Raw genomic sequence first — 27,366 nt, forward strand, 5'->3', positions numbered from 1 at the left:
GGGAGCTGGGGAGTTGAAGAGACGACATTGAGAGAAAGGGCTGCTAGCTTGCCGAGTGTGAGTCATTGACAGACTGACTGTCCTCAGGCCTTGGTACACCATCTGCCCCCCCACTACCTCTATGGCCTCATCACACAGCTCATTGCTCCACAGTGTTGGGCACACACAAATATGCATATGAGTGAAGACAGACACGTTCAGAGAAAAAAAACCGACACACATTTTAAGCACCACATGCAGTGTCTCTCAAAGGCATCCAATCTTTTTTATTGGGATTTTCTGTGATTCATTAACATAAACTGTGAGTTGCATGATGGTCCGCCCTGATTACTATGATACCCCTAATTAAAATCCTGTAGAATCAGTTGCTTATTGATGCCACCTAAACAGTAAATAGCTCACTTGTGTGTAATTTAGTCTAGGTAGACCTTAATACAGAGTGATGCTGAAAGAAGACGGTTTGGTGGCTGCAAAACAAAAGAACGTCAAATACTACACTACAGCCAAAGCTAGAAATCAAGGCATGTTCATTTGTTTCGACCCAGTCAAAGTACAGACCTAAATCTAATTTAGTATTTGTGTCAATACCTTAAAATTTCTGCGCAGAGATACTTTCCATCCAATTTGACCGAGCTTGAGCAATTTGATGTGCAATGCTGGTATGTTCCTTTACCTTTCACTTAAAAGGTTTTTTTATTTTCAAACCACTTAACTATTTATCCTGCATTTGCTGTTCTATCACATAAAGTCAAAGTAAGCAATATTTGTGGCTGTGACAAAAAAAAAAAAAAAGAATGACATCTGGGAATTTTTTTCCCCACATTCTTTTCTAAAACATCACGAGACCTCAGACAGTGTTTGTTTTACTCTAGACAATTCACTTAGGACCGACCAACAACGTAGAGGAATTCATTTCAGAAACTTGACACTAAACCGTGCAGAGAGAGAAATGCTGCACTGCAAATGTGCTTCTTCTACATTTGCTACACACATTTGCGTGTGTCCAAGTTGTGGTATGAGGAAGAAAGTTCTCTTAACCTAAGAATCAATGAGAAAGATCCTTTTCATCAGGGTGGCGGTAAACGCCGCCGTGGCATCGACCTCACTCGCTATTTTGAGTGCTGCCTTATGAACTCCAGGCATTGTTTTCAAGCACCACGAGATCAACCCTCAGTTAAGCAGACATTATTTTTTTATTCAACAAAGTTATCAATGTTACACATCACCACAGATAGAAAACATTAGCCCATAAAAGAGGACTTTTAAATAATAATAGCATTAATATTGAGTCATTTCAAATATCTTACAGTCAAACTGGGCTCAAAGCTGTAGCATATTCACCAGAGGATTATTCTTTCAAAAAGGTTTAAGTACTAACGTAAAAAAAACAACAAAAAAAACACACACACTCTTACACACATGCAGCACAAAGTGACAGGCAACTTAACTACCAGCTCCTCGTCTGAGAAGCACCTCTAAAGAAGCACACACAACTTGTTCCATTTAACAGAACCTCTTCCTATGACAACTTTACAAAACCAGTCTATTTACCTCTTGGGTTATTTGGGGTGAGCAGGTGGACAGCGATGTCACCCGTCGTCGAGTCTGTGTTTTGAAAAAGTACAATCAAATTAGTGGCCAAAATGAACCACGTGTGATTAAATGGGATAACTTCTGTCTGGAAAAAAAGGAAAAAACTTTATACAAGATATAAACGGACACAAAGGTGTGTAGGAGGTGTTTAAAAGGAGCACCAAGAGGTTGTGCAAATCTTCCTTTTCTTATAGGCGGAGGACATGTGTCATACTTACTAGCACTCTGTGGTAAAGATATGCCTTAAGATAAATACATATTTTATATTTTACTGCAGTAGAATAATCTCACAGGGAAAAGTTGAGACAATGCCAACATTTAGTATGAACCCAATTATTTCAATGGGGGGGGGAGAGAAAATCCTGAGTAACACGGTGATTAGAACCCAAAAAATTCCTATAAAATAACTATTAATGTATTTTTCCAAGCTGGTCAGACTTTCTAGGAACCTTTTATTAAAAATCCATAACTTCCTGTTTCTGTGACATGTAAATATGATGTGACACATCACCTATTAGATGCTATCCACAAGTCAAATTGATATTTGGCGGGAATGCCAGGAAATAGTTGTAATTTCCACCATCACTAGCATAAACTTGCGGAGTTTGCGAAATTGTAAGACTTTAACTGTAAGTCCTGACTATTCTTTGGTTTGATGAGAGTAACATTAGCTTCATTAAACATGGAAATGGAGTTGGGAATGGTGACCAACGTTCGTGTAAGTGTAACTTTGGATTTCTAATTTTAATTTTCAGTGCGAGATTCTGCTACTGCATTGCAACACATCTTTACCAAGGGTCCATTCATTTAGACTGTTTACTGTGCAACTGACAAAATAAATTACAGAAATTCTTAATCATTAGATTTTTTTAACTAATAAAAAACCTTTAAACATTTTTTCTTGCCTTACAACATAATTAGATATTTTTTTGTGTTAGTTTGTATGAGTATTTACCTTTTTGTCTTGTAATTATGTGTATTACAGGACCTAATGACTAAAACTAAAAGGTTGCCAGGAACACAAAAGTTATCTTTTTAATGGCAAACAAAAAAATTGTATTGACAAGCTAAACCTTTAGCGTTACCCTGAATTTTGTTTAGAGCTTTCAAACATTTTTTTTGGAAAATATTAATATTTTGGGGTTTTGAAGGCCTAACACGGTGATCATGTTGCTTAATATTTGATGAGGGACACAATTAATACATTTGAAGTATTTTCAGGAAATATCTGTTAATTTGTTGTTTTAGTTCTGCTGGGTCAAAAGCTAAATAGCTATTTTACTCATCAATTTCAGCAGTACAAACAGCAATCATTCCACTTAACGTCATAATTTAACTTCAAGATAAACAAGTAAACTTAATACTACATGTTTTACACAAATTTCTCATTTTAATCAGACAACGCTTTGAGAATGAGAGCTCTCTTACATTATTAAATTCTCTCAGCGCCAAAGAAGCTCAGAAATCGCAATTTAAATATTCCTTTTAACCCAGCCTTACAACCACAGACCTCAACCGACACACGGCCTTTTCTGCAGCTGTGCATGAAAATGTGTCTACTTTCAGACAGTGAGTCTGCCATTGGAGGGATTTGGCAGTTTTCTGTCAAATCCCCCCAGAGCTCAGGCAGATCAAAGGATTTCGTCCATCGACTAACGCTATTTGAGAGAGAATCTTCTCGTTATGTCTTGTATTGAAGGCATATTTACATCGGCATAGCTTCTACAAAAGTAGAAATACAAAAATTGAGCACCAGACCCTGCTGCTTTGTATGGTTTCAAAATCTTCCCTATAGCTACCTATGGGGCTAAAACAGCAGCCATTTGATTAGATGTTTTTGTCATGTATCATTTTACTTGGCTCTAGGCAAGAAAGTCACATGCTGCTACCCAGAAAATGTGGGAAATAACAATGGTAACCAGGGACACCGAATAAACTAAGAGTACCCATGATGGAAGGATAAAAAAAGGACTTTCAAAGTATAGGTAACAAACTTTTCTCAAAATAAGGCTCCTCGTCTTTGAAATGTTAGATTCAAATTCTCAATGGGCTTCAACCATCAATAAAAAACGGCTCATTCATGCTTTAAAATACAGGTTACACATCTGGTTTAAAGTAGGAGCCTGGATTTATCAGAAAAGATTATTTCTAAAGAAAATTATCAAGGGAACAAAGTTGGTGATGGAAGAATGATTGCATTTGTGATGCAAAAGAAAAAAGAAGAAATTTAATACAACCTGATTATTTCAACGTTTTGTTCTGAATCCCTCATTGACATGAACTATTGATCAAAGTCCTCAAAACCTCAGAAATGATGTATACATAATAGGCCAAATCTGGTCCACAATAGATTTAAGGTCAAACTTGGATGAAAGTAGATCTTAGAGGGCCACAGAAATAGAATCTTCAAGTTTACAGTTATGTGGCTAAATATAATTTCAAGGTAGTTTTTAACCGTATAGACCCAATACTACAAATATTAAAGGATATTCAATATCTCATCAAATATTTTAACTGTTTGTTAATGGGGTTGTTATCAATATATTCTGCTACAATTGGCTCTTTGAGAAAGATTCATTCATAATCTTTATATGGCCCAAAATGGAAATGAGTTTAACTCCCCTGAAGAAAATTAAGAGAATTCATTTAAAATTCCTCAAGACTCCCAAAGAGCAATCTGACCTGAATTAAGACGTGTTATAAGTAAAAAAACAGAAAAGAAAGAAGTGATGGTGCAATAACTAAAAGGCTAACAAGAGTGACAATCACTCATAGCACACAAGAGGTGGATGACAGTCCAGTTTTGATAAAGTTTTAAATGAACACATTTGAATATTCCTGAAGAGCTCTCCTGGACAATATATCTAAAAAAGTATTGTACAAACAGATAACTCAGGAATTGTTTTGAAAGCTGAACTTTTCATTTTAGAAGCGATTCTCTTTCCATTCCACTGCCTCTAATGTTCACAGCCATAATCCATTCAGTGATGTCCGTATAGGAAGTTGCCCAGTGGTGCACGATTCTATTTGTACTCACCGCTCCTTCCTAAGTCGAGCTTCTCTGGTGCATACCGATACACCTGCTTGGCATCAAAAAGACAATGCCCTCACTTTCAAGCCTTTGTGAGCTGTAGTTAATACTCCTAAACCTGTGATTAAATTTGCTGAATTGGCCATATTCTCTGCTGTTCGGCGCATTGGAAGAAGAGTGTTTCAGCTGGATAAAAAGAGATCACAGGAAAACCTCAAATGGCTGCTCTGGTTTCAGATGAGCATGCATTGCCTGTAGTTGTTTTCTCAGTCTCCTCTCTAGGGAAACTTGATTTAGCAAATCCCTCACCATCCATTGTGATATCTCTTTCTCAGCTCCTTCTTTTGAACCCGTCCTTAAAGAAACTCCAGAGATGCTAACAAAACCGAAGGCAAAAGCACAAGCAAGCTTCACTTTTTTTTTTTGCCTCTCCGTCTTGTTATCCTTTATTCTCTCTTTCCTCGTCTCAGTCTCGGCTGGTGCTGTGGCAGGATAAGCGAGAGACGAGGAAAAACAGCCGCCCCGCTGAGTTGTTTTAGACCTCCTTACAGTCCCTGGCGCCCTCAGTGGCTCCAAACCTATTTGTCGTTTTTCAGAAATCGGAAATCTCTGCTGACCTGTTGCAGCCTTGTTTCTTGTATTGCCTCCTTCAGTTCTATCATTTCAAGTACGATCTCTAATGTTGAGATGATGTCTGTTGTCTTCCCCGCCTCTCCCCAACTATAACATCCTCTCATTCTGCATGGCCTTGTAGTAGTGCTCCTGCTCAGCGTGGCTGCGGGACGACACGGAGGGCCGGCGGGGCAGGGTGGATGAGCGGGATAGGGCCTGGCCGTGGCCATCCATCAGCAGGTCAGGGTGGGGCGGAGGGGGAAGCATGCCAGAGTGGGAAGGGTGGGGGGGAAGAGGCATGGACGAGGAGGGAAGAGGAGGAGGTAGCGGAGAGGAAGAAGGGTGAGGAGGTGGAGGCATCTGGTTGGATAAAGGGTGAGGATGCATGTGTGAGGAGGAATGGTGAGGAGGCAGGGGCATTTGCAAGGAGGACGGTTGAGGAGGTGGAGGCATTTGGGAGGAAGACGGGTGAGGGGGTGGGGGCATGTGAGGGGAGCTAGAATGAGGAGGAGGTGGAGGCATGGGAGTGGGGCCTGAGTGTGGAGGCGGGGGCAATGGGGAAGGAGATGGAGGTGGTGGAAGAGGGGAGGAAGACAACTGAGGCGGAGGAGGCAGAGGCGAGGAGGCCGTGGGAAGGGGTGGTGGGGGCAGCTCCACTCCCAGTCCCAGTCCCACCTCTGCACTCCCGCTGGTCATGGAAGAGCCAAGCGAGTCTGTTTTCCCCGGCAGCGTCCGGTAGTCCCTGTAGTGGCAGACGTTGTCCTGCCGCTGCAGAGCCATGCGGTGCTTGTCGCCCGTCGCGTCGGCACTCATCATGTTGCCGCTGATGGTGTTCCTCCACTCCCACGGCTTTCCGTTGCTGGTTGACACGCGCACCACTGGGTGGTGGGGGGCATGAGCGTCGATGGTGACGATGCTCCCACTGCCGGCGACACTCCCCGGGTTGCTGCCGGTGCAGCTGTCTCGATCGGACGGGATGCGGTAGTACGGCGATTCAGAGCAGTTGGAGCCACCGCCCGAGGAGGAACCCCCTTCTGATGTCTTGGCCGACGAAGTGTTTCCTCCATGACCCTGCTGCTTCGACATGGCTATGACCTGCAGGAAGGGGCAGCAGTCAACGTACAAACTATATGATGACAACAACATGTTAATTTCCGCTACAATTACAATCCTAATGAGGGAATAACTGGGGAAACTACTCAGGCAAATTGTTTCCTTCAGAGTTTAGCTTTGATTACTGCCTAAATAAATTATAGTTATTTAGTTTGTCCAGCATCTGGCAGCTGCTCAATTACCTCTCTTGTTCAAACTATACTGCGCCCTGTAAAATGTACTACTGAAATCATTGGCTTTCTTATGGTAGACCAAAAAGGAGCACATAATTGTGAAACGAGAAATGATTGATGACTTTTTGCAAATGATCCCATAAAGACATATACGTAAGTTTGTAGTTCTAATGTAACACAATCTATAACATTTTAAGATGGCCTCTGTATTTCTGAAAATTTAAATTATGCCTTTTGGGTGCTACTATGTATTTTCCATGGTACCACCCAAAAGGTATAGAGCTCCAAGAAGGAGTTTTGTGGAAGTAGGCGGCTCTTTGTATGAGCAAGCGTTGAGGTACCCCGGAATGGTTACTACGGAAAATTAAAAGATTCCTCACATATGTATGAAAGAATCAAAGGAGTGTTAATGGCTCAAGGTGTGTTTAAGACGAGGGAATAATAGGAATAATATTATGACATGACATAAAACTAAAAAAAAAAAAAAACTGATTCTGCACAATACCGTCCCCCACTTTAAGAAGCATGAAAAGAGTTTTCTAGCATCTTTCTCACCTGAGTGACTCTTTGCTGGCTGGGAGGCTGGTTGGGCTGCGTATTGGGAACCCTGGGAGTCGACACCGCGATGGGTCCGGATCCAGGCTCTTTCACACTTCCTCCCTCTGTGAGTGACAACCACTTGGCTCTTGTTTTGGCACTCTTTGGGGAAACGGGAGGAGGCCGCGAGGCCTCTTCAGGGATATGAACCAGCGGCGGTGCCACGGCCATCCTTGCCGTTGCCGGCGTGGCAGTAACGTTGCTGGCCTGCACCGTCGGGTAAAGAGACGAAGGCATGCCCCTGCTCTCTCCTTCCCCTGCAGCCGCCCCTCCGCTGCCTCCTCTGTCCCTCTCGTCCTCTCCCTCATCTTCGTCTCTCGAGCTCTGGCTGCGGAGCTCCAGCGAGCGCTGCTTCCACTCGGACACCAGCTGCCGGGACCTCTGGGGATCGAAGGGCACGTGGAAGGTCATGTGGCGCTGCGTGACGACTGGCTCGTCGGAGGGGGAGATGGGGCTGTTGCCATTTGCGACTCTGGGTAAGGTGTTGCTGAAGGTTACCATGGTTTCCTTGCCCATGGGGCCACGCGTTGCCAGGAGCTCCACATCGGCGCTGGCTCGTTTCAGCGAAGCCAGGGACGCCTTTTCCCTCCTCACCTTACTACGGGCTCCGGACCCCAACCCGGCCCCCAGCTCCTCCCTGCTCTCTGACACCCTGGGAGTCTTCCTGTACAGGGAATCGTGGCTCCGCTGGGTCAACACCCTAAGCCCATCCTTGTGATGAACCGACGTCAGCCGCTGCAAAGTGGGAGAATCTTCCTCTGATGCTTTAAAATTTCCCACAGCGTACACAGCCTAACAGACGCAGGGCGGAGAAAAATAATGAGATGGAAGTATTGTACATATTAAATAACAAGTGTGAAAGCATCTTTAATGTTTTTTGGAAGTTTTTCTATCAGTACAGAGAGTGTGCATGAATAGCTGTCTCTTCCTATTTTTGCTATTTTGGTCAGTTTGAATCTTTCCCTTCATTTTCTTCCCTCCTTAAGCGGCAGAAATCGCTCCGTCTTTCAAAAAGTGAGAGACTAGAGAAAGAGAGAAGCGTGGAAATTGGCAACGACAAGTTTTCTTAAAACGAAGTGTGAAATTCTTCAGAGAATCTTTATCGGATTATTTATTCTCTCTCGCTTTCACTCCTTAATAGAAATAGCTATTAATAGCATGTGAAAAAAAAAAAAATGCTGAGAGAAAAAAATATGGAAGCCACACAGGGAGAGTGGAAGTGGTGCAAAAATCAAGAATTTGTTAGCACATGCTATGACATTGTTCAAAGAAAGACAATACCACAATTTAACAGATTAATAATAATAATAAAAAAAAATGTAACCATGCTGCATACTGACTCCTAAATACACTGTGGAGGAGAAACTAGCTCCTAAATGAAGAAGCTAACAGCTTTTTATGTTGAAATTCAATGAAAAAAAAGATGATTGCTTTTAAACAGATCAAAAATGATTGACCCCTGCTTCCTTTTGCTTTGACTCTAAATTGTCCGAAGCACAACAGGAACCGCACACGTGTGTCACACCGTCCTGGGCGCTCTTCTCTCAACTCACCAGATAGACTCCGATGCCAGCTCCTATGAGGTACCCCACGTAGACATCTATCGGGTGACTGCGGTGCTGCGTTATCTGAGTCAGGCCAGCGAGGCCCGCAGCCATGCAGAAGGCGAACACCAGCAGGGGCTTCAGCAGCTTAGTTGTGCTATTGATGCTGGTATTGAAGTACATCTGTGGGGATGGAGACATGCACAGATTGGTAAAAGATAGAAAGTTCAGACATGTGGGGGGATCAAGAGGTAGTTTGACAGACTTCTTTTTTTTTATATATATTTTTTCACATTTATTCAAGTTGAATCCAAATGTGTGTGTGTTTTTTGGGCAAAAGCCCATTGCAATGTAGCACATAAATGTGAAGTGAAATGAAATGAACGTGTGGTTTTCAATGTTTTACTGATAAAAACTTGAAAGATACATGCCTGTGTATTCTGTCCCCTTTACTCTGACACTTGCAAATAAAACAGGATATCAGGTCAGTATTTTGTACTATTGTCACTGTGATAAACATGATGATAAAAACTATTTATTACTTCTTTTTCAGGTAGCTGTGCGTTTACATGACAGCCCCACAAACAACTAAGCTGCACAAAGTAAGTCTATTTTCAAATTGGCTTGTATTTATTGATGCTTTTATTGAACAAACGGTGGAGAAAATAGTAAAACTATCAATCCCGACAATAAGGACAGTTTTGGGGTGTCTTAAACGTGATTAATTGTTGTCTATCGCAATAATGGTAAGTCAAATTTCTTATCGCGATAAGTAATTTATCACAGTAAATCATAAACGATACAATACATGCCCACCCTTAGACCAATTTATGAGAAACGTCTCCAGAAAGACAAACTGTTGACTAATTGGAGCTGAACTGGGTTAGTTAATCACATAAACTGTGTGGTTGTAATGAGACAAAATATGAAACAAAATATAGGGCATGAATAACCAGTGAAACATGACTTATTAAAAAGATTATTATGTTGCTTCTGATAGGGTTTAGCTAGTAGGAAAAGGAATAGCGTGCGCACAGTTGAACAGTTTGACATCTTTTGACAGAAACAGAGTTGATGAGTGAGCAGGAAAGGAAAAAAAAGAAAGAATATATTTTTCGCTGCATTCACATTTCCAGCATGCCTACTGTATTTTGATTGCATAAAATAGAAGACAGCTGAGTGACAGAATGACAGGCTTTGCAAAAAAAAAGAAACTATTTTAACAAGCTTGTCCACAGGCCACTGAGCGGAAACAAATCCTACTCCTCATAGCAAGAGAGAAAACCTGTCAGCAATGAGAAATTTCTCCTTACATCCCATATAGATTTACTCAAAATATGTTTGTGTGTGGGGAGATTTTTCTCTTGGCTCTTCATTTGTTCATAATCTTAGAATGTGGCAAAAAAAAAAAAAGCTTTTTGAGAATTGAACAAAGGAATAAATGCATACCATTAATTGAGAAAAATACCTATGAGAGCACAGATTAGACAGCAAGCAACTCTTTTCCTCCTTACTGTCTTCCAACAGATGTCAGTCCACTGCCTTTTCGGTGAGTTTTAATGAGGACACACAGGATCCAGTGATGCAGCAGTTATATGGCCACTGATGAGGATGTGTGTGTGTGTGTAGGGGGGGTGGGCGGGCGGGCGTGTGTGTATGTGTGCAGATGGGATGGTGTTGCAATGATGAAAAACAACAATACTTTGCAGCGCAGTACAGACACATCAAGACACATTAACCAATATTCACCAAAGATGAATGAAACAATCAACTTTGAAAACCAAAATCGGATCACTGGTTCTAGTTATTTTCAGAGACACACTTATAGAAATCATGTGGTTATATGTGTGGTCGACCAATTGGAAAAGTAAAAATCCTACTTTTTTCTGATCAGTCATCATACCTAGTGTAAATTGAGTTGCACTGACGACTTCAGTGCAACACTCCAGTGTCAATATTTAAGGGCAAAGTCAGAGGAGCCACAAAAGATAGAGGGAATACAGAAAGAAAAAAATCAATTTTCTTGCCAGATCCTTCAGGCCACTGCTTTTAAAATGTCAACTAATAAGAGAAAGCTAAGTGCATTACGGCAAGATTGCTCTGTTTTTATCGTTTCGCAGAATCTAATTGTATCTGTAAGGGAATATGCTGGATTTGGAAATGTTGTGAATCTTTTGAAACTCTCACTGTTAAGGCAAGACTCCACTTATGCACACACAGAGGCTTATTTTCAGAGTTAGTAACACTGACTGTGCTAATTGCACTCTTTGCTAGAACACTTTGAAAATATCCCATCTGTCATCATTCAGTCTGTTTTGAAATAATACTGAAATGAGTGTCTGCGGAGCTGAGTAACACAGTCAGCGTCCTCTCTCAGACATTGTGGCGTTCTGTTTGTTGTCTATAGAAATCCCTAATGATTATTTTTGACAGAAAGGCTGGCATTGTTAACAATCTAGTATCTTACAGTATATCAGCTTTTGTCTGTCAAATATGAAGTAAGACGTGGCTGTATTTTTATTTATTTATTTTATTTTTTTTGCAGAAAACATTAGCATATCTTGAACTGGTACAGCATACATCTACATACATTGTACATATTGAGGTGTGTTAAGCAAAAAGAAAAAAAAAGAGTGAGCTGTTTTCTGTCATGTAAATAACTAAATATGCTGTACTTGTTCTTAACTGAGTTTTATTTATAGATACCTCTGTATACTGCATTGATTATTAGTGATGCAGTGAGAAAGCTCTATATGTTTGAGATGCTTTAGATAAAATCATTGTTTTAATTTATTGCAAAATATTGTTAATCCGGTTGAATCTTCAATTCACCCAGTACTTGGTTCTTATTCATAACTCTTCAAGTCAAAGGTTTGCAGAATCCATTCTAAGTATTTGGCCATAAAAACTCTGAACAGTGAATCTCTAGATTTTGTATGTGATTTAAAAGACATTAACTTTTTTTATAATTGGTAAAAAAGGAAAAAAATCTATTTATTTTGTCAAGCGATGATGAAACAGAGAAGAAAAGTACAGTCATGGCTGACCGTATGTTGTTCCTTGTGGATTTGCAATGCTTTAGATTTAAAAAAAAACAAACAAAAAAAACCAAATATAAACAGATCTATCTAGTATTTTTCCAGGGTTATAAATAAGCATCCATCTGCAGACATATCATGCTAGTAGAATCTTAGTAAGTTGAAGTGCTTACAGAGATATATACAGCTGCGAAGCCAGACAGCGTAGCATGCTGGGATGGAAAGGTTTTCCTACAGGAAAAGAGCAGGAAAATTAGAAGTGGAGAAATAAAGATAGATGTTTTTGAGCCATTTTTTTTTTTTTACTTGTACTTTCCTAGGAATTTAGGTGACAAATACAAAGTAGGGAATAATTGGTAAGTGGAAGGAAAATGATTCCGGTTTTGCAAGCAAAAGTCTGAAAGTGTGGTCTGCAATTATATTCAACCTCCCTTACTATGATACCCCTAAATAAAATCCAGTCCAATCAACTGCCTTTAAAAGATACCCAGCAAAATAATAATACCTCAGTATAAATTAATCTGTTTCCTGTTAGGGATAATGTTTCGGGAGTCTAAAGCAGGGTTAGGTTATAAAACAATGTTACAAGCTTTGGAGACGTTAAGGAGCTTTGTTCAATGTCCAAAAACGAAACGCGCACGGCACATTGTCAAACCTACACAGACATGGCCATTTGCCCAAACTGATACACCAGGCAGTGCATAAATCAGAGGAGCATCCAAACGAACCATGGTAACTCTGGAGGAACTGCAGAGGTCATAGAGGAGAATATTTTTATAGGGCAGCTATTCGTCATGCACGCCCCAACTTTTACAGAAACGTAGCTAGGACAAATCTATTGAAAGTGGTCAGATGGGCTGAAATGAAACCTTTTGGCCATGTTGTGTTGTGGAAAATGAACACCGCACAGCACATATCACCCCCATCATGACACGTGGTGGTGGCATCATCATGATCTGGGGATGCCTTCTTTAGCTTGAGCAGGGAAGCAGGTCAGAGGTGATAGGAAGATGGACGGAGTTAAATATAGGGTAATCCTGGAAGGACTAATCCTTCTCTTTTTTCTTTCCAAACAATCCTCAACCATCGTTCATGTGTTGGAATGGCCTAGTCAAAGTCCAGATCTATTTAGAATCTGTGGCAAGGCTTGGAGATGGATGCCAGGAAATTCATGTAATGTAAATAGCATTTACATTATTTACATTTAATTTAGTCTGATTTATCTTGAACAATTTCACAAAAATAGAACGTCCAAAAATGTCAGACTTTGGGTTGCTGCTGGTAGAGATAGAAGACTTACGGATATTGTTGCGGGTTGTTTAAGACCACACCACACTTTTCAGAATTTTACGTGTAAACAAAATGCCGAATTGTTTTAAAGGTACAATTCATGACAGAACAACTTGTTTCGCCTGTCCTAATGAATGCCCTCGGATTTCTGCTCCATTAACCACGAATGTGGCACACTGGGGTACGTAAGAGGAATTGAATCTGACTGAGGTGAGACATCAAAGCAGCTTATATTTAAAAAAAACAACAAAAAAAACCATAAAGTGCTTCATAGAAATAATTTTTACACATCTCCGTCAATTTCTTACTCCACCTCTCAAAACTATTCGCTTCGTCTTACCGTCCCTGGCGACAAAAGGTAATAATAGAAAACGTGTCGTCCTATGCAAAACAACTACGTGGTTAGGTATTTTAATAACGGCTCCTCTTGAGAAGAGAAGCACTCGCATGCACACTTTGTAATACAGTTACTGGGATTATCCCTGTATCAGTGCCGCTAAGCTGTGATCATTCCTGTGTACGGATCTAATATGCCTTTCACACCGACTCGCTGGAGCTTGTTTGTCTGATCCCCTGTATGCACCTCTACAGAGCATCTTGAAAAGCCACAAACCTGAATCCAAAATGCCACCACATGCACATTTTTTACTTAACAAAAGAACATTTAACTTTTTTTTTCATTTCAATTTTAATTTCATGAAATCCTAAAGAAATAAACAGCTTTGACTATTCTAATGCCAGTTGTATTCTTGCAAGACGTGTTAAAATACTAAATATAGACACATTTAATATATACTCTGTGCTAAATAAATACAAGCACATTTTTACCGTCCCGACATGATTGCATATTGGTCTTTCCCCATGCATATGTCCTGCGTGATGTAGGCGTTGTTGTCACATGACACTCCCGGAGCCGTGTAATTGGGCTGGCACACGGTGAGGAAGAAAGGGGCGTGATAGCCGGTAGCCAACTGGATGACATCTGTCACCAGGGCTGTTGCCAGGAGACCGAACACATGAACACCTGAGGGAGAGGAAGAGAGGCAACGGAGGTGAATGCAGCATCAGGCGAATGAACTGAAAAACAACAAAAAACACCCAATGCCTTCCTCACACAGAGCGGTTCATTTCTGAGACACGTGTTGCAGTGGGGGAGAAAAAAAACAGCGTGAATTTGCAGCAACCTGAAGTGACACCATAAGCTGTCAGTCTGATGCATTTTTACACGCTTACACACACACACACACACACATGCAGGGACAGAAATGCGGGAAAGTGAATTAATTACTCTTTTGACTTCAAAGCTCAAAGTTTGCCTCGGGTATTTCATTATCTCAGCTTCTTAAGTCGGTTTCATTTCAAGTCACCCTTCATTTAATGTCTGTAATTAGCTTATTTCTTTACTTTGAAAAATGAAATGAAGTCGGGACTCACTGGGAACTTTGGATCACAGTAAAACTGTCACTCTATAAACAAGGCTTAGCTGAACTTGGATAACCGTAGCCTGAAACACGTATGAAAACTTTCGTGATTTTTGAAAATAAGAATTGGGTTCACAAGTTGGCGTTGACTGCGGGTTTTCGTTCATCCAAACAGGGGGAACATCCTAAAAGCTATGCACATAGAGTAAGAACAATATGAGTTGAAATTAGTGACTTCTAAACGGGCCAGGTGGCCGGACGTACCCACAAAGCGCACGGTCCTGCGCAGGAATGAGTTGAAGCTGCAGCCTCCGGCGTTTATGCTGCCCTCCGACTTGGGGCAGGTCTTCAGTTTGGACTGCATGCAGTACATCACCGCCTCCCCCAACATGATCTAGAGAAGGGGAAAAGATTGGCTCACGTGGGTTTTTTTTTTCCCCCAACTGTTTGCATTTTGCGAGGTCGGAAGAGCGGAGTAGAACAAACACAGACAAGCAAAAGTGTTAAAAGTGCTATTCGCATCAGGTCGAGATGTCTGTGATTTTGATCTACTGTAGGAAGGTACGGCAGGGTGAAAGCAGAGCAAGGTGCTATCGAACAGTGATCACTTCCAATCAGAGTGATAAATGGTCGCTGCTCGTTTCCATGCTGCTGATGGATTACTGTAGTGTGTGTTGGTGTCTATCGATTTGTGGGGGGGCATGGAGTGACTGATAATGTTTAAAGGAAATCTGGATGTTTATCAATCTAAACATCGATATTGCATTAGAGAAGACAGGCTGAATTTGCTAGACATTTGCCTATTTGGGTGACTTTTGTATTATTCGGTGTTTCACTAGAATATGCATGAGGTCTAGGAAACTCTACAGCAGGGATCTCAAACTCCAGTCCTCGAGGGCCGCAGTCCTGCAACTTTTAGTTGTGCCTCTGCTGCACCACACCTGAATAGAATAATTAGGTCTTTAGCAAGGCTGGGAGAACTGATCTACACAAGAAGGAGGTAATTAAGCCATTTCATTCCAGTATTTTGTACCTGTGGCACATCTAAAAACTGTAGGACTGTGGCCCTCGAGGACTGGAGTTTGACACCTCTGCTCTACAGTAAGATGTTGATGCGGTGAGGTGCAGTGGAGGTGTGTGTACAACTGAGCAACATTTGTACAACATGAATCGATTACATTTATTTTAGACACAAAACCACCAAGAATATCTGCTCAAAAAGCACATTAGCATAATTTATATTATTTATAGGTGCTTGACAGAGTAGCTAGTAGCATGAAATGTCACAATTAATTATTACATTTCATGCACGTGTAAAGAAAAAAAATGTTGCTTTTGCGGACAGGAAACATATTTATAAAGGACAATCGGAACCAAATCGTGCAGCATAAAAATAACACTAAATACATAGTTTATGGTGAAACACAGCAGTGGCAGCATCAGGCTGTGAGATTGCTTTCCGTCACCAGATGCAGAGTTTCCTTTTCCCCTCAACTTCGCAAATATAACACGACGCGCTGCTTTGTGTTGAAAGTTGTGAGACGGACTTACGGAAGCGGCTGGGCCGGCAAACGCCAAACTCAGCAGCATCAGCAGAGGGATGAGCTCATCTCCAGTCTCTACGTAAGGCATGGAGAGGTCGCGGTCATAGCAACGGAAGCCCACCATCGCCGGGGAAAGGACATCTGTCAACTCCAGGAAGTACAGAGACACCAAGGAGGACAGGACAATGGGGAGCTGGACGGGAATGCGTCGACACACATGTTAATTTACAACCCGTAAAACAAAACCAAGGACAACTGACAAGCATTTGATTTATTTTGTTGGAGTGGAGTAAGTTATCAAATGTTGCATTTTAGCTGCATGCACATAAAACCTACATGTGTAAGAAAAGCTCAGATATTGATTTAATGTTGACATTATTAAGCTAGAAAAATATACAGAGGTGACAATTTCAATAAAAATATGTATGAACTGTTGCAATTCCTTCACATTCCCAATTTATCCGTACCTCCACAAAATAAAAACATGGCAGCAGAGTCATGCTGTCTTTGGGCGGTTTCTTCTTGGCTTTGGTTTTGGGAGATGTCATCTTGGGGTGGGACCAGTCGCAACCTGTTGGGATGACATTACAAATGGTTATTGGCTGGAATGTCCGGAGGACTTTGGCTTATTTATTTTTTAATTGTTGAAATTTTCAGCAAAAGCCAAAATGTGACGTCTTCCTGTTCCCTTCCCAACCAGTGTAAGAGTTGCATATCGCCATGGTGTTTACATTTGGTTATAACTCTCAAAGCAAATGCGCACGACATCCCCAGTTCTCTCGAAATTGCACCAAAGTGTGAACAAGACATATAACGGTCGACAGTTCCCTTCCCGATATCTTGCCCAATTTCTTTTGAATGTTCCATGATGTCAAAAAAAGGAAAACGGTGTTTTTGAGGTCCTTTTCTCTAGAGGTCCAGCACAGAGCAACGCAGAGACACACAAGGCAAACAACCAGGCAAAAACACATTCAAACCTAACAGAAATGTTGGCAGCCTAATAGCTGACAGTCATGTCTGAATTTTGTTGTTAGCTATTAGAGGCATAAACCACGACATCGTCATTTGGGTTTACCAAAATTCTTTTAAGGCATAGTAATGTTTGTGTATGTAAACTATGCATTTGTAAAAGGGAGAAAAAAAATGACTAAGAAACTGTCAGTCATTGTTGTGGCTTTTAGGAAATGGAAACAGTTTTCACACTGTGAAAAAATGGGACATGCCTTTTTATACAGTGTATCATCATTCATTTGATGTGCTACTGTTGTTATTGCAACATAGACACATGACCTATGCGCACTGTTGCGTTGGGATGCTTAGCAGTGAGTGTGTGTTTGCAGGACCTGGAGCTGCTTTATAATCAAAAGACATTCTAGCTGTTTGGGTTCTTCAAAGCTTTGAATTGAGCAGGAAGCATTTTAACAACCCAACAGCTGTTTACCCCAAATTTATCTTCCACACACACACACTCATACACGCAGACTACATATACATATACATACAGTATGGTGTCTTCAGTAACCTTTAGGCATGCAGAAGGTCTCCGAGAGAGGAAACAGCCAGAGGCACAGATGGAAAGTCAAACAGAGTTAAATATTCACGGTTCTCCCTACAGCTCCCTATTCCTCCCAATACCTTCCTTCCCATTCTGTTGATTTCTTCCTTTTTGTATCTGTCAATCTCGCCCTCCCTGCCTCCTTGTCCCATTTTTAAGTAGTTTCGCTACTTCTCATTTACGTACCGTCTGCTCTACGTTGATTTCACCTGATTTCTTCATATCTCATTTCATTTTGCTAACGCTTTCCACCTGACCTCTTTTCCCCCCTCTGTGTCATTTCTCCTCCGGTTTGTCCTCACTATTGCAACGTTAGCTGTGCCAAATATGTCTGATGGACTATTTTTGGGGCGGTATGACTTTTTACGCACATTTTGTGCAAAAGTTTTCATACCTCTAGAAATTACTTTATTGGGATTTTATGCCGTAAACCAACACAAAGTACTACATAACTCCAAATTATTTTGCCCCCCTACATACTTTGGAACAACCTTTTACTCCAAGAGTTGCAACTTTTACATATTTTAAGCCCAGTATTGTTTGAAAAGTAGGACTGGCCTTTGACTAGGCCATTCTAACTACTAAACTACCACATAATTGCAAAGGATTCAGCCTCCTTGAGTCAATACTTTGGAACATTTTTCCCCAGTAAGAACCACAAGTTCTGTATATATGTCTCTGTTAGCTTTGCACATTTACAGACTTTTACCTCATTATTCTTTACAAAACAAGTCTTTGATTAGGCCATTCTGACATGTTTTATTCAATTTTTTTTATCTATCTTTCTTTATCATTACATCTTTCCCTTTTTGTTATTCTTCACCTCTCTCTATACCCAACTATGTTTCATAGCCATTATTCTTTGGTTTTCTTTTTCCATAACCGTTTCTTTGACGAGATGAGAGATCCTGACCCTGAGGCGTTGTGATGCACCGAGAATCAAAGACTTCTCCCATCTAATTTCCATGACTCCTGGAAACATGTTGGAGAGGGGAGGAAGAACAGGACCGAGATAAGTACACTTCAAAAGAGAAGCATGCACATTTGGAGGTCGAGGGGAAGTTGGCAAAAGAGACTGGAATTTGAAACTGAGAAGATGCCGTGAAGGAAGAGATTCCAGTTCGACTGAAAGCAGCTTAGCAAGATGCTGAGGATGGGGTCTCACTCCCGCTAGCCGCTTGGTCTCAGTGACCTACTCCAGTCAGCATTTAAACCTCATCCTAACTCACATTTCACACACACGCACACACACACACATAGAATGAGCTCCAGGCTCAGAGAAAGGGGGTCGTTTATCTATCTCGCCAGCATTCGTCCTCTGGGATACATCACATGAGTAAGTGGCTGGAGCTGATGTACACTCATGCTTGCAAACATCATGAAAGTGTTTGGATAGGGCTATACTGTAAGCAGTCTGTATGCATTGTGCCTGTCCATGTGTGAATGAGGTGAGTAAAGGCAGCGGCGGTGGTGGTGAAACACAGCGTATGGATGCGTCTGGCAAAGCAAGAAGCGAAAGTTGCAGAATAACTTTCTGATTTAACGTTGACGCCTAACATACAAATGGCTTCCAATGTCAAGAATAACCTAGCTTCAATAGAGTATCAGTTGAAATTGATAAGACACTTTATGGCTGTATAGTAGAGAACCAATGTGATCCAATATCGGAGTTAGACTTGATACTGTTGTTGGGTTGGGCGTTGGGTTGAGGTTACCAAACCGGAGAACATGATCGTTGTGTTGCTAGTCGTCACATTTTGATTGATTCCATTCTGGATATTTAAGCTGTCAGCTCAACAAATGTTGCACACTCAAAAAGAATTTTCTTTTTATATAAACTGCCAAAAAAAAAAATAAAAAGTTTAAAATGTATTAACAGATGAACTTTTCAGAACTGGCAGATCATTTAAGCGTCGAACATACACGCGTGGTGTATCATGGAAGCCTCCTGGCAGTGGAGACCCTGGAGAAATGAATCACCTTCTGCAGAGACATTTCAGTGTTTGAAAGAGTGAAAATGCTAAATAAATGCGTGTGTTTTGTGCAAACATTCAGAGCAGTGAAAGTTATTTCAAACAGTTACAGTGATAATAACCGAGGAGAAAACTACAGAGTGCTGCAGGGAGCAAAAGGAATAGTAATTAATAAAAAATTGTTTCATTAAATATTTCAACTTTTAACCTCAATCTAGCAATTTGACTCTGGCACAATGTAAGGAAATATTTCAATGTACAAATTAGATGGAGATGCTATGCCAGCACTGCTAATCATGCTAACAACAGAGTAAATGTTTTTCTTGGCATTGTTTGACTGAAATAGAAATCTACTATTCTCTGAAGTTGTTTAGGGCTAGTTTAAAAAAAAGCATTTTGATGAAAATTTCATATTTTCATACAAAATGTTAAATGCTGCAAAAAATGAACTCCGCTCTGATCAGGGTCTTATGGGATCAGCTGCGGTGGGTGGACTGGAGGCGGCTCCAGCGGTTCACTGCTTATGAAAGTTACAGAACAAATAGCGCTGAATTTTACTGACGTTATCAAACTTCAAAAATCCATAGCAGCAGACATGAATAAAAGAGTTTAGGTTAAATATTTAAATTTTTTCAGAATTTTTTATTTTATTTAGAAAATTTAAATAAATATCAGATAAAAGCTGCAGGCTGATAGAAATGCATCTAGTTTCTGCACAATACTACTTATCAAGTTCATTTTTTGGTATTTTTGTTTAATCGTTACAACTCTCAGGATATTGTGTCTGTTAAAGAAATAGAAGCTAGAAATAAATAAAGCTGGAATGCAAAGTAAAAAGTGATACTAAAAGAAGCCTGCCCATAAATTGCACTTAAAAAAAATGTAATTCGTAAAACAGTGTTAAGGAATAATAGTTTTTCATGATTGGAGCAATTCAAGTTTTAGACGACTGACGCGCTTGTTTGCTAATATTTTCTATTCCGCTAATATGGTTGCATTTTTATGAAGTCATGTGAAAACCCTCACAAAAATATTAAAGTAAAAAAGGGAAATAAATATGCCTATGGTAAGGGTCGGACTGCTAACTACTAGCTACTCACAAGTAAGTTCTGATTCTGCGCTGGAGAGGTGTTTACAAAGCTTGCTGCTTTCTTTATTTAGAAAAAAGAACGCTTAAGTTCTCGAGAAACCTCAGTTTATATTCAGGCGAACGCACATGTTAGAGATTTTTTTTTTCTTTCATATTAACTTCTCAGATTTTCATGCTTCCTCACCCACAAAAAAGAAAAATAAGAAATGCAGCTTGTGACATCACGCTGCAATGGGTCTGCTCTACTTTAATGAATGTGACCATTTAAGTGAAAGAAAATACAAATTCATGTCAATTACCTGTCATTAATGCTACCGGATAAACAGAAAGATGGTTGTTGAAAGATTATTTGTTGAACATTTCACGGTCAAAAAGCGATTGAGATGAAGCATTTTATTTATTTATTTATTTTTTCGTGAGCATGGATCACAGTTTTTCGCTGGTTAAAATTGCGGGACATAAATAACCCTCAGATTCCAGCTTTCAAACTGCTCTGTCCTAATCTGTAGCCTACACTCATGATGTTGGTACCATTTACAAGATTTGTATTGCTCTTTTGGATAAAAATCAAACAACAACAAAAAAACATTATCAGACAAAAGGAGGATGTCATCTGTTGTCATTTAAGATTCATGAAACCCAAATATTACTTGTTTTGAATTTCAGGTTATGGGTTTGTTCTTTCCGCCCACTCTAAGGCTGCCTTCATACTAGAAATCAGACACTTTATCCAATTTTTGAACCGTAAACAAAACCCAGCTATTTTTATCTTGGCAGTTCTTTTGAATAGTGAGGCCTTTATCTACAGATGTGTGACCAAAAAAACAAAAAAACAAAATCAGGAGCTCTTTTGGGGTTTTGCAGGACATAGACTGGGTCCCGTTGGGGGATAGTGCATGTGCTATGACAGATCAATACGGACTTGTTTTCAGTGATCGCTTTTATCCTTTGATGAAGCATTTATTTCCCGATGGGAGTGGTGACCACTGAGATGAATGTTCCCTTCCGCCAGTTCAGTAAATGTTTTAATGAGCATGAAAATGACATTAGTCACATTCTACGCCCATCAAAATCATTACATACAAGCTAACCTGACCACCAGTGAAAAAAACCCTTTAATCAGTACGTCACATGGTGCCCTCCCATCACCCCACACAATGACTGGAAAACGTCGATGAAGGGAAGAATGCGGCTCCAGCTCTCTGCGCTTAAAAATCCATTTGAAGCTGCATTATTATTATTATTATTATTATTATTTCAATAGATTTTGGGAAGCAAGATCTAAAAACAATAACACGTGAGCATCTGGGTTTAGTTTTTTTAAGGAAATGGAGAAAACTAAACAAGCCTAAAACAGACAAACAAATCAGTTATTAGTTTGTATAATAAAAGCATTCACATGAGAGAATTTCAGTTTGCACACTGCTACATGTTTATATTTTCGTGTTATTTGTATTTAACGTAACTGAGCATCCACACATGAGAGAACTTTATCAAGACACTGGTTGATGATGACCAAGGTAGCATGACTCATTCATGGGAATGGTGAATCGGTAAGCACAAAAGCAGTCAAGCACCAGTGAAGCTGGAGGACAGACAGTAACCTGGTGCAGGATGGTAGACGAGAGGTTCCCTGCAGAAGATAGTGAGGGGAGCCAAACTTTACAACCTGCTGCCATCTCAAACCACGGCAGACTCCTACGCAACTTTGATCCCTGAAACCGGAAACATGCTCCAGTTTTGTCTAGTTTGTAGTTTTGACAGTTTAATCATTTCACACACTAATCTATTCAATATCCTCAAGAAACACTGATTATGTTCATTGTGTGCTGTGAGTAAAACACTGAAATGACACTGAAATCATGTGATTTGATATTCTGCTGTTCTCCAACCGAATTATAATGAAGCCCTGTGTATTTAATCACAAAAGTATTCATGTTAGTAATAATTACTCTCTGTTCTGTGAGCTTTGTGGGCTCCTGCTCTTTATTAAACACTCAGCAAATTGAGTCAAATCGGTCGAATGTTGCCGTTTGACATAATTGCCTCAGTTGCTCTGTTCTTTTCAGCATTTGAGAGGACTTGCTTTGAATAATCAGTGTCATAAACTGAGGTTGCATCTCTTCGATGCACAGGACTTGAGCTATGCGTCTGTGAATCGATTTAAAGGATGAATATATTTATTATCAGATCAGCAGAGATCGTTAGAGAACAAACAGCATCATGAAAACCAAGGAACAGAGCAGACAGCTCAGAAATAAAGTGTTGGTGACACATAAAGGAGGATTAGGTTGTTAAACCACACCCCAAGCTTTTAGCATCTTATGGAGCATTGTTCAATTCACCGTCCAACATGTCATAGAAATCATACTGAGACATGGAAATCCACTTAAACTGACAGGCTGGGCAAGAAAATCATTAGATAGCTATGGAGGAGCAGCAGCCATAAACAGCTCAGGTGGGAGTATTAGCTGTGCACGCCATAAATCTGGGTTTAAAATAGGAATAAAAGACAAATGCCTTAAAACGAAAGTCCAATTTGCAGTTTATGTCAAGCCTATGAATATGTAGAAAAGGATGCCTGAGTATGATAAGACCAGAATTACTCTGCCTATATGTGGCAGGTTGCAACACACAATAAAACATGGTGGTGACAGCGTCATGCTGAAAGGATCCTTATTTTTGGCACAGCTAAATGCAAGATAATCTTTGATGGGGGGGGACTGTTATATGATGCAAAAGACAGGGGCGGTAGTTCCCCTTCTAGCAGGATAAGGACCTTAAACATGGAGCCACTGCTGACTGCAAAGGAATGCTTTATCTTGCAACAAAAAAAATCTCAAATGTGATCCTTTTCTTTCCACTTCGCTACTTCACGATTGTCAAACGTCTACAATCGCAATAAAATACACTGGACGTTTGTGCTTGTGTTGTGACAAATTGTGGCAAAGTTTAAGCAGAATGCGTTAGAAATGCCTCTTAATTCTCACAGGGACCTATAGGGGCCTTCTATGAGTCCTGAGGAGGAGGGAACACCCAACTTAATTCACAGACTGAGGAGAAAAAATGCTGAACCCTCGTGCTCATTCGTTTTTGTCCTGATTTATATGAAGCGTGCAGATTTATCACGACGACTGCTTCTTCTCTAGAGGGATTCAATATGTTCAATTTGCTTTGATTGCTGTAGTTTTTTTTAAAAAAAAATCAGTGTTTAAACGGGAGCATTTCACATCTACGCCTCCACCAACAGATAAAAAAAAGCAGACTGCCTCAGATCATCAGTTACAGAAACGTGAAAGCCATGTGCTGATTGTCCGCCTCTCACCTCCTTGCGCCGGGGAGGAGAGAGGCAGCCAGCCCGCCCGCCAGCCCGCCTGCGTAAATCCACGCGGAGGGGACGGAAGGCTTTACTCACCTCTGTCCCGGGGGCTCCGTGAATTCACCGAGTCCCGTCGCCCCCTTCCCCCCCGGCGCGGTCGCGCGTGCTGCTCCAGTTTTGCAGTTGCGCCGCCTCTGCTAATCCATCCTCCAGCGTCCCTCGAGTCACCCCGAAATTCCAAACGCTCCACCGGGGATAAGGGGTGCGAGGCTATTCTGGGATCGCGGAAGAAGGAGACAGAGAGAAGGGAGGTGGCGTGGCCACAGGAGGAGCAGGGATGAGGCGAGGAGAGGAGAGGAGAGGAGGGATGCTGATGGTGGAAAAGTCCCAATTTTGCCGCACTTGCTCCTGGTAACAGGCTCCTCTTGCAATCCGGATCCTGGCTATGGAGAGGTGAGACTCACACGCGCTCACCCGGTCCGCCTTATTCTCACCTGCAGGCTTCCATACATCCAGCAGAAACTGTTGCTGATGAATAAAATGTATCCATGTTTTTTTGTTTTTGTTTTTTTAAATAATAAAACAATGAAAAAAAGAAGCTTTATAAGCTCAGCATCCGTCACCGGGTTTCTCAGCATGCACACATAAACACACAAAGGGGTTGAGGAGGTGTGTGTGTGTGTGTTATTGGTGATGGTGGTGGGTTACTGAGGGAGGAGAGAGAGTTGTGGTGTGTGTGTGTGTGTGTGTGTATGTGTGTGTGCTTACGGTGGGGGGAGGAGACAGTCTGGTCCACACGAGAACGCTTCTCTGCCGAATTCCTGTTTCGGGGGAGCGACAGAAACAAAGGGGTTGATTTTTGGTACGTGAACCTCATGTGCGCATGCCTGTGCGACCGTGGACATGTTTGCACGAGCAGCCGACGCGTAGAAAGTGAAGACGTGTGTTTGGAGATAAACTCTGCATGTCCGAGCAAATGCTTGTTTGTCACACAGCACTACCGGAACCCCACTGCTTCCTTTTAAGCGACCCCGTAATGTTTAGCAACCGTCGCCCGCAGATGAACGTTCAAGTGCCTCTTGCCTTTTGTTTACTCTGAAGGGTGTGGCGGGCGGTTTGACCACGGTGGTGCGTTTATGTCACCCCGGAATCCAATATTCCCCCCGCAAACGCAACCTCTTCTGACTCACCTCGAATGAATGACGCTGCGGTAATTAGCGTCAAAGTGGCTCGCTTGCACGAGCGCGTGCGTGTAAAAATGGTCGGCGTGCGCATTTTTTTGGTGCTTTCAGAAGATGCTCTCTGTGAGAGATCTATAACCTCTGCGCTCACTGTGATGAATTATTAATGGGGCTTTTAAAGCTAAACTTGAACATCTCCATTTGGAGCCCCAGTTTACCCCGTATTCAGTTTCCCCCGCAACGTCAGTAAGTGAGAAAGCTGTGACACGTTCAGGGACACACGAGTCCCATGTTAACACGTGTGTATCGGAAATGTATTAATACCCCATATCTCAAAGTTTAATATATTTAATTTTGATTTTATGTGACAGACCAAGACAAATAACCATGACTAATGCAGTTTACACATACAAATCAGAAAATCGTGGTAGCCCTGCCCCTTCACTTAATACTTTGATACAACTAAATAAAATAATTTGCTGTCAGAAGTCCCCAAATTTCTAAATGTGTCCCTCTTTGTGTGATTTAACCTTGGAATAAATCCATAAAAGTTGTTTCCTGTCAAGTTGTGGAGAAGTTCTAGCAGGGTTAGGTTTTAAAACTATATCTCCAGCTCTAGGTATATCACAATTCCATCCCATCATCTAAAAATGGCAAGAGTATGACATCTGCAAAGCTAACAAACCTAAAGTCAAGGGACGCATTAATCACAGAATCAGAAAGCAATTAAAGGTCCTGCTAGTTTGGTCTCATCTGACTAAATCGTCTGGCCTACATACAGATGCGAGGTGAAAAACGGACTCTGCCAGTCACCCTGAACACATCATCCTCTCAGTAACACTTGATTATGGCAGCTTCATACTGTAGGAACTCTTTTCTTTTCAGGGAAAGGGGACCTATCCAGTAATGGTGGGCAGATAGGTGGAGCTCAACAGAAGTCAGTCCTAGAAGAAAACATGTTAATGGCTGGAAATATAATAAATCCCAGCAGGAATGACCCTGAACACCCAGCTAAGGTGAGGAGCAGGAATTCGTCTGTTGTCCAGCCTTCAGAAACTTTACACCCATTTAGATATCCTGCATACCCCGGCCCCTCCTCTTCTTTCCCACCCTCTGTCACTGCCCTTTGTTTGACTGCTTCATGGTGAGAGAACAGGGGAGCCCCATTTATGGCGTCAACCCTGTCTCTAGTTGCCAGGGAGCTCTTCTAGTATACTCACAGGCGCTCCCTAGTCTGTGATTCCCTTCACCCCCTCCCGTTGCCCCTGGCCTGGGTACAGCCCCCCAGCCCCCACCTCTACAGTCCTGTGCTCATAGAGATACAGCTATACCCCTCCAACAATACCCAAGGGTTGGTTACAGCTGGTAGGAGCTAATAAACTCATCATTCACTGTGTCTGAATGCTGTTTACCTACATACAAAGTGCTATCAAGAGGAAGAGAGAAGCATGTGAGACAGAAGTGGTTGATATGTTGATTCCTTTTTTTTAATTTAGCTGGAAACTCAATCTTCTCACTATGAATTGCACAATATGACTAAAAAAAATTATGTTTCTAATTACAGCGCTGCCAAAAAAATCATCACTGTTTGTCATTTACCCTGGTTGGATGCTAATTGCCTGCTGCAGGGCATGTGCATTGGGGATTTTCAAAATTTGTAATTAAAATTACTTTTGACTGCTGCTCATACGTGACCCAAATCGCAGACTTTTATCACTGACAGTACATGTTGCACAACTTTTATTCTGACTTTAACACTTAGATAACTATTTTACAACATTTTAGAGTGAAGTTTTGTAAAAAGGTTATAAAATATTAATGTCTTACCTGCAGCAGATAACTCTCTTGGTGTCCTGCTTGGGTTTATCTTCACATTAGTTGGTGTCATTAGACTGAAGCTAGTGGCCAACCCTAGAAGGGACAAGACAATCTAAAGCAGTATGTAAACCAACAAATCTTATGATGGCTCTTCTGAATATTCTCCTGTTGATTTTTACACTTAACTTTTATATCTGACAGCTACTTTGACCAGAAATGCTCTACACATTCACACTTTAAGATTACTCGGATTGCACTGCCTCCTACCTTCACTTATTTATTGTCTGAATAAGAATTGACCTTTGTGTAAATAACACATTGCAAACATGACAAAAGTTTAAAGGCTCATAAAATACCTTTCATTTGAACATTTTGAAATAGTAGTTATTTCAAAACCTTAGAAGTCAGATTTGGTGTTGGATGTGGTTTTGGGTCCTGTTGGACTACTATTCTAAATCGGCTCTATATTTAGAC

At 41.0% G+C, this 27,366-nt stretch overlaps 1 protein-coding gene across 1 annotated transcript; it reads right to left on the minus strand.

The window, feature by feature from the left end:
* Positions 1-1,172: 1,172 nt before the first annotated feature.
* plppr3a (phospholipid phosphatase related 3a) lies at positions 1,173-26,017 on the minus strand. The gene is made up of 9 exons (XM_028000128.1): positions 23,990-26,017; positions 16,424-16,527; positions 15,964-16,149; positions 14,677-14,806; positions 13,820-14,015; positions 11,875-11,932; positions 8,673-8,846; positions 7,078-7,911; positions 1,173-6,331 (listed from the first exon to the last, which is right to left on the minus strand). The coding sequence occupies exons 2-9, from the start codon at positions 16,502-16,504 to the stop codon at positions 5,345-5,347; spliced, it is 2,646 nt and encodes an 881-aa protein (XP_027855929.1). The 5' UTR covers positions 16,505-16,527; positions 23,990-26,017; the 3' UTR covers positions 1,173-5,344.
* Positions 26,018-27,366: the final 1,349 nt, after the last annotated feature.

This window comes from Xiphophorus couchianus, chromosome 19 (assembly GCF_001444195.1).
Source record: "Xiphophorus couchianus chromosome 19, X_couchianus-1.0, whole genome shotgun sequence".
NCBI classification, from domain to species: domain Eukaryota; kingdom Metazoa; phylum Chordata; class Actinopteri; order Cyprinodontiformes; family Poeciliidae; genus Xiphophorus; species Xiphophorus couchianus.

Excerpts from the sequence above, each read along its gene's own strand:
- plppr3a (XM_028000128.1), bottom strand. The coding sequence starts at position 16,504 with ATGACATCTCCCAAAACCAAAGCCAAGAAGAAACCGCCCAAAGACAGC. Across the intron at positions 16,150-16,423 it reads CATGTTTTTATTTTGTGGAG|CTCCCCATTGTCCTGTCCTC; the intron begins GTACGGATAAAT and ends ATTCCCGTCCAG. Across the intron at positions 11,933-13,819 it reads TATGCAATCATGTCGGGACG|GAAAACCTTTCCATCCCAGC; the intron begins GTAAAAATGTGC and ends CTTTTCCTGTAG.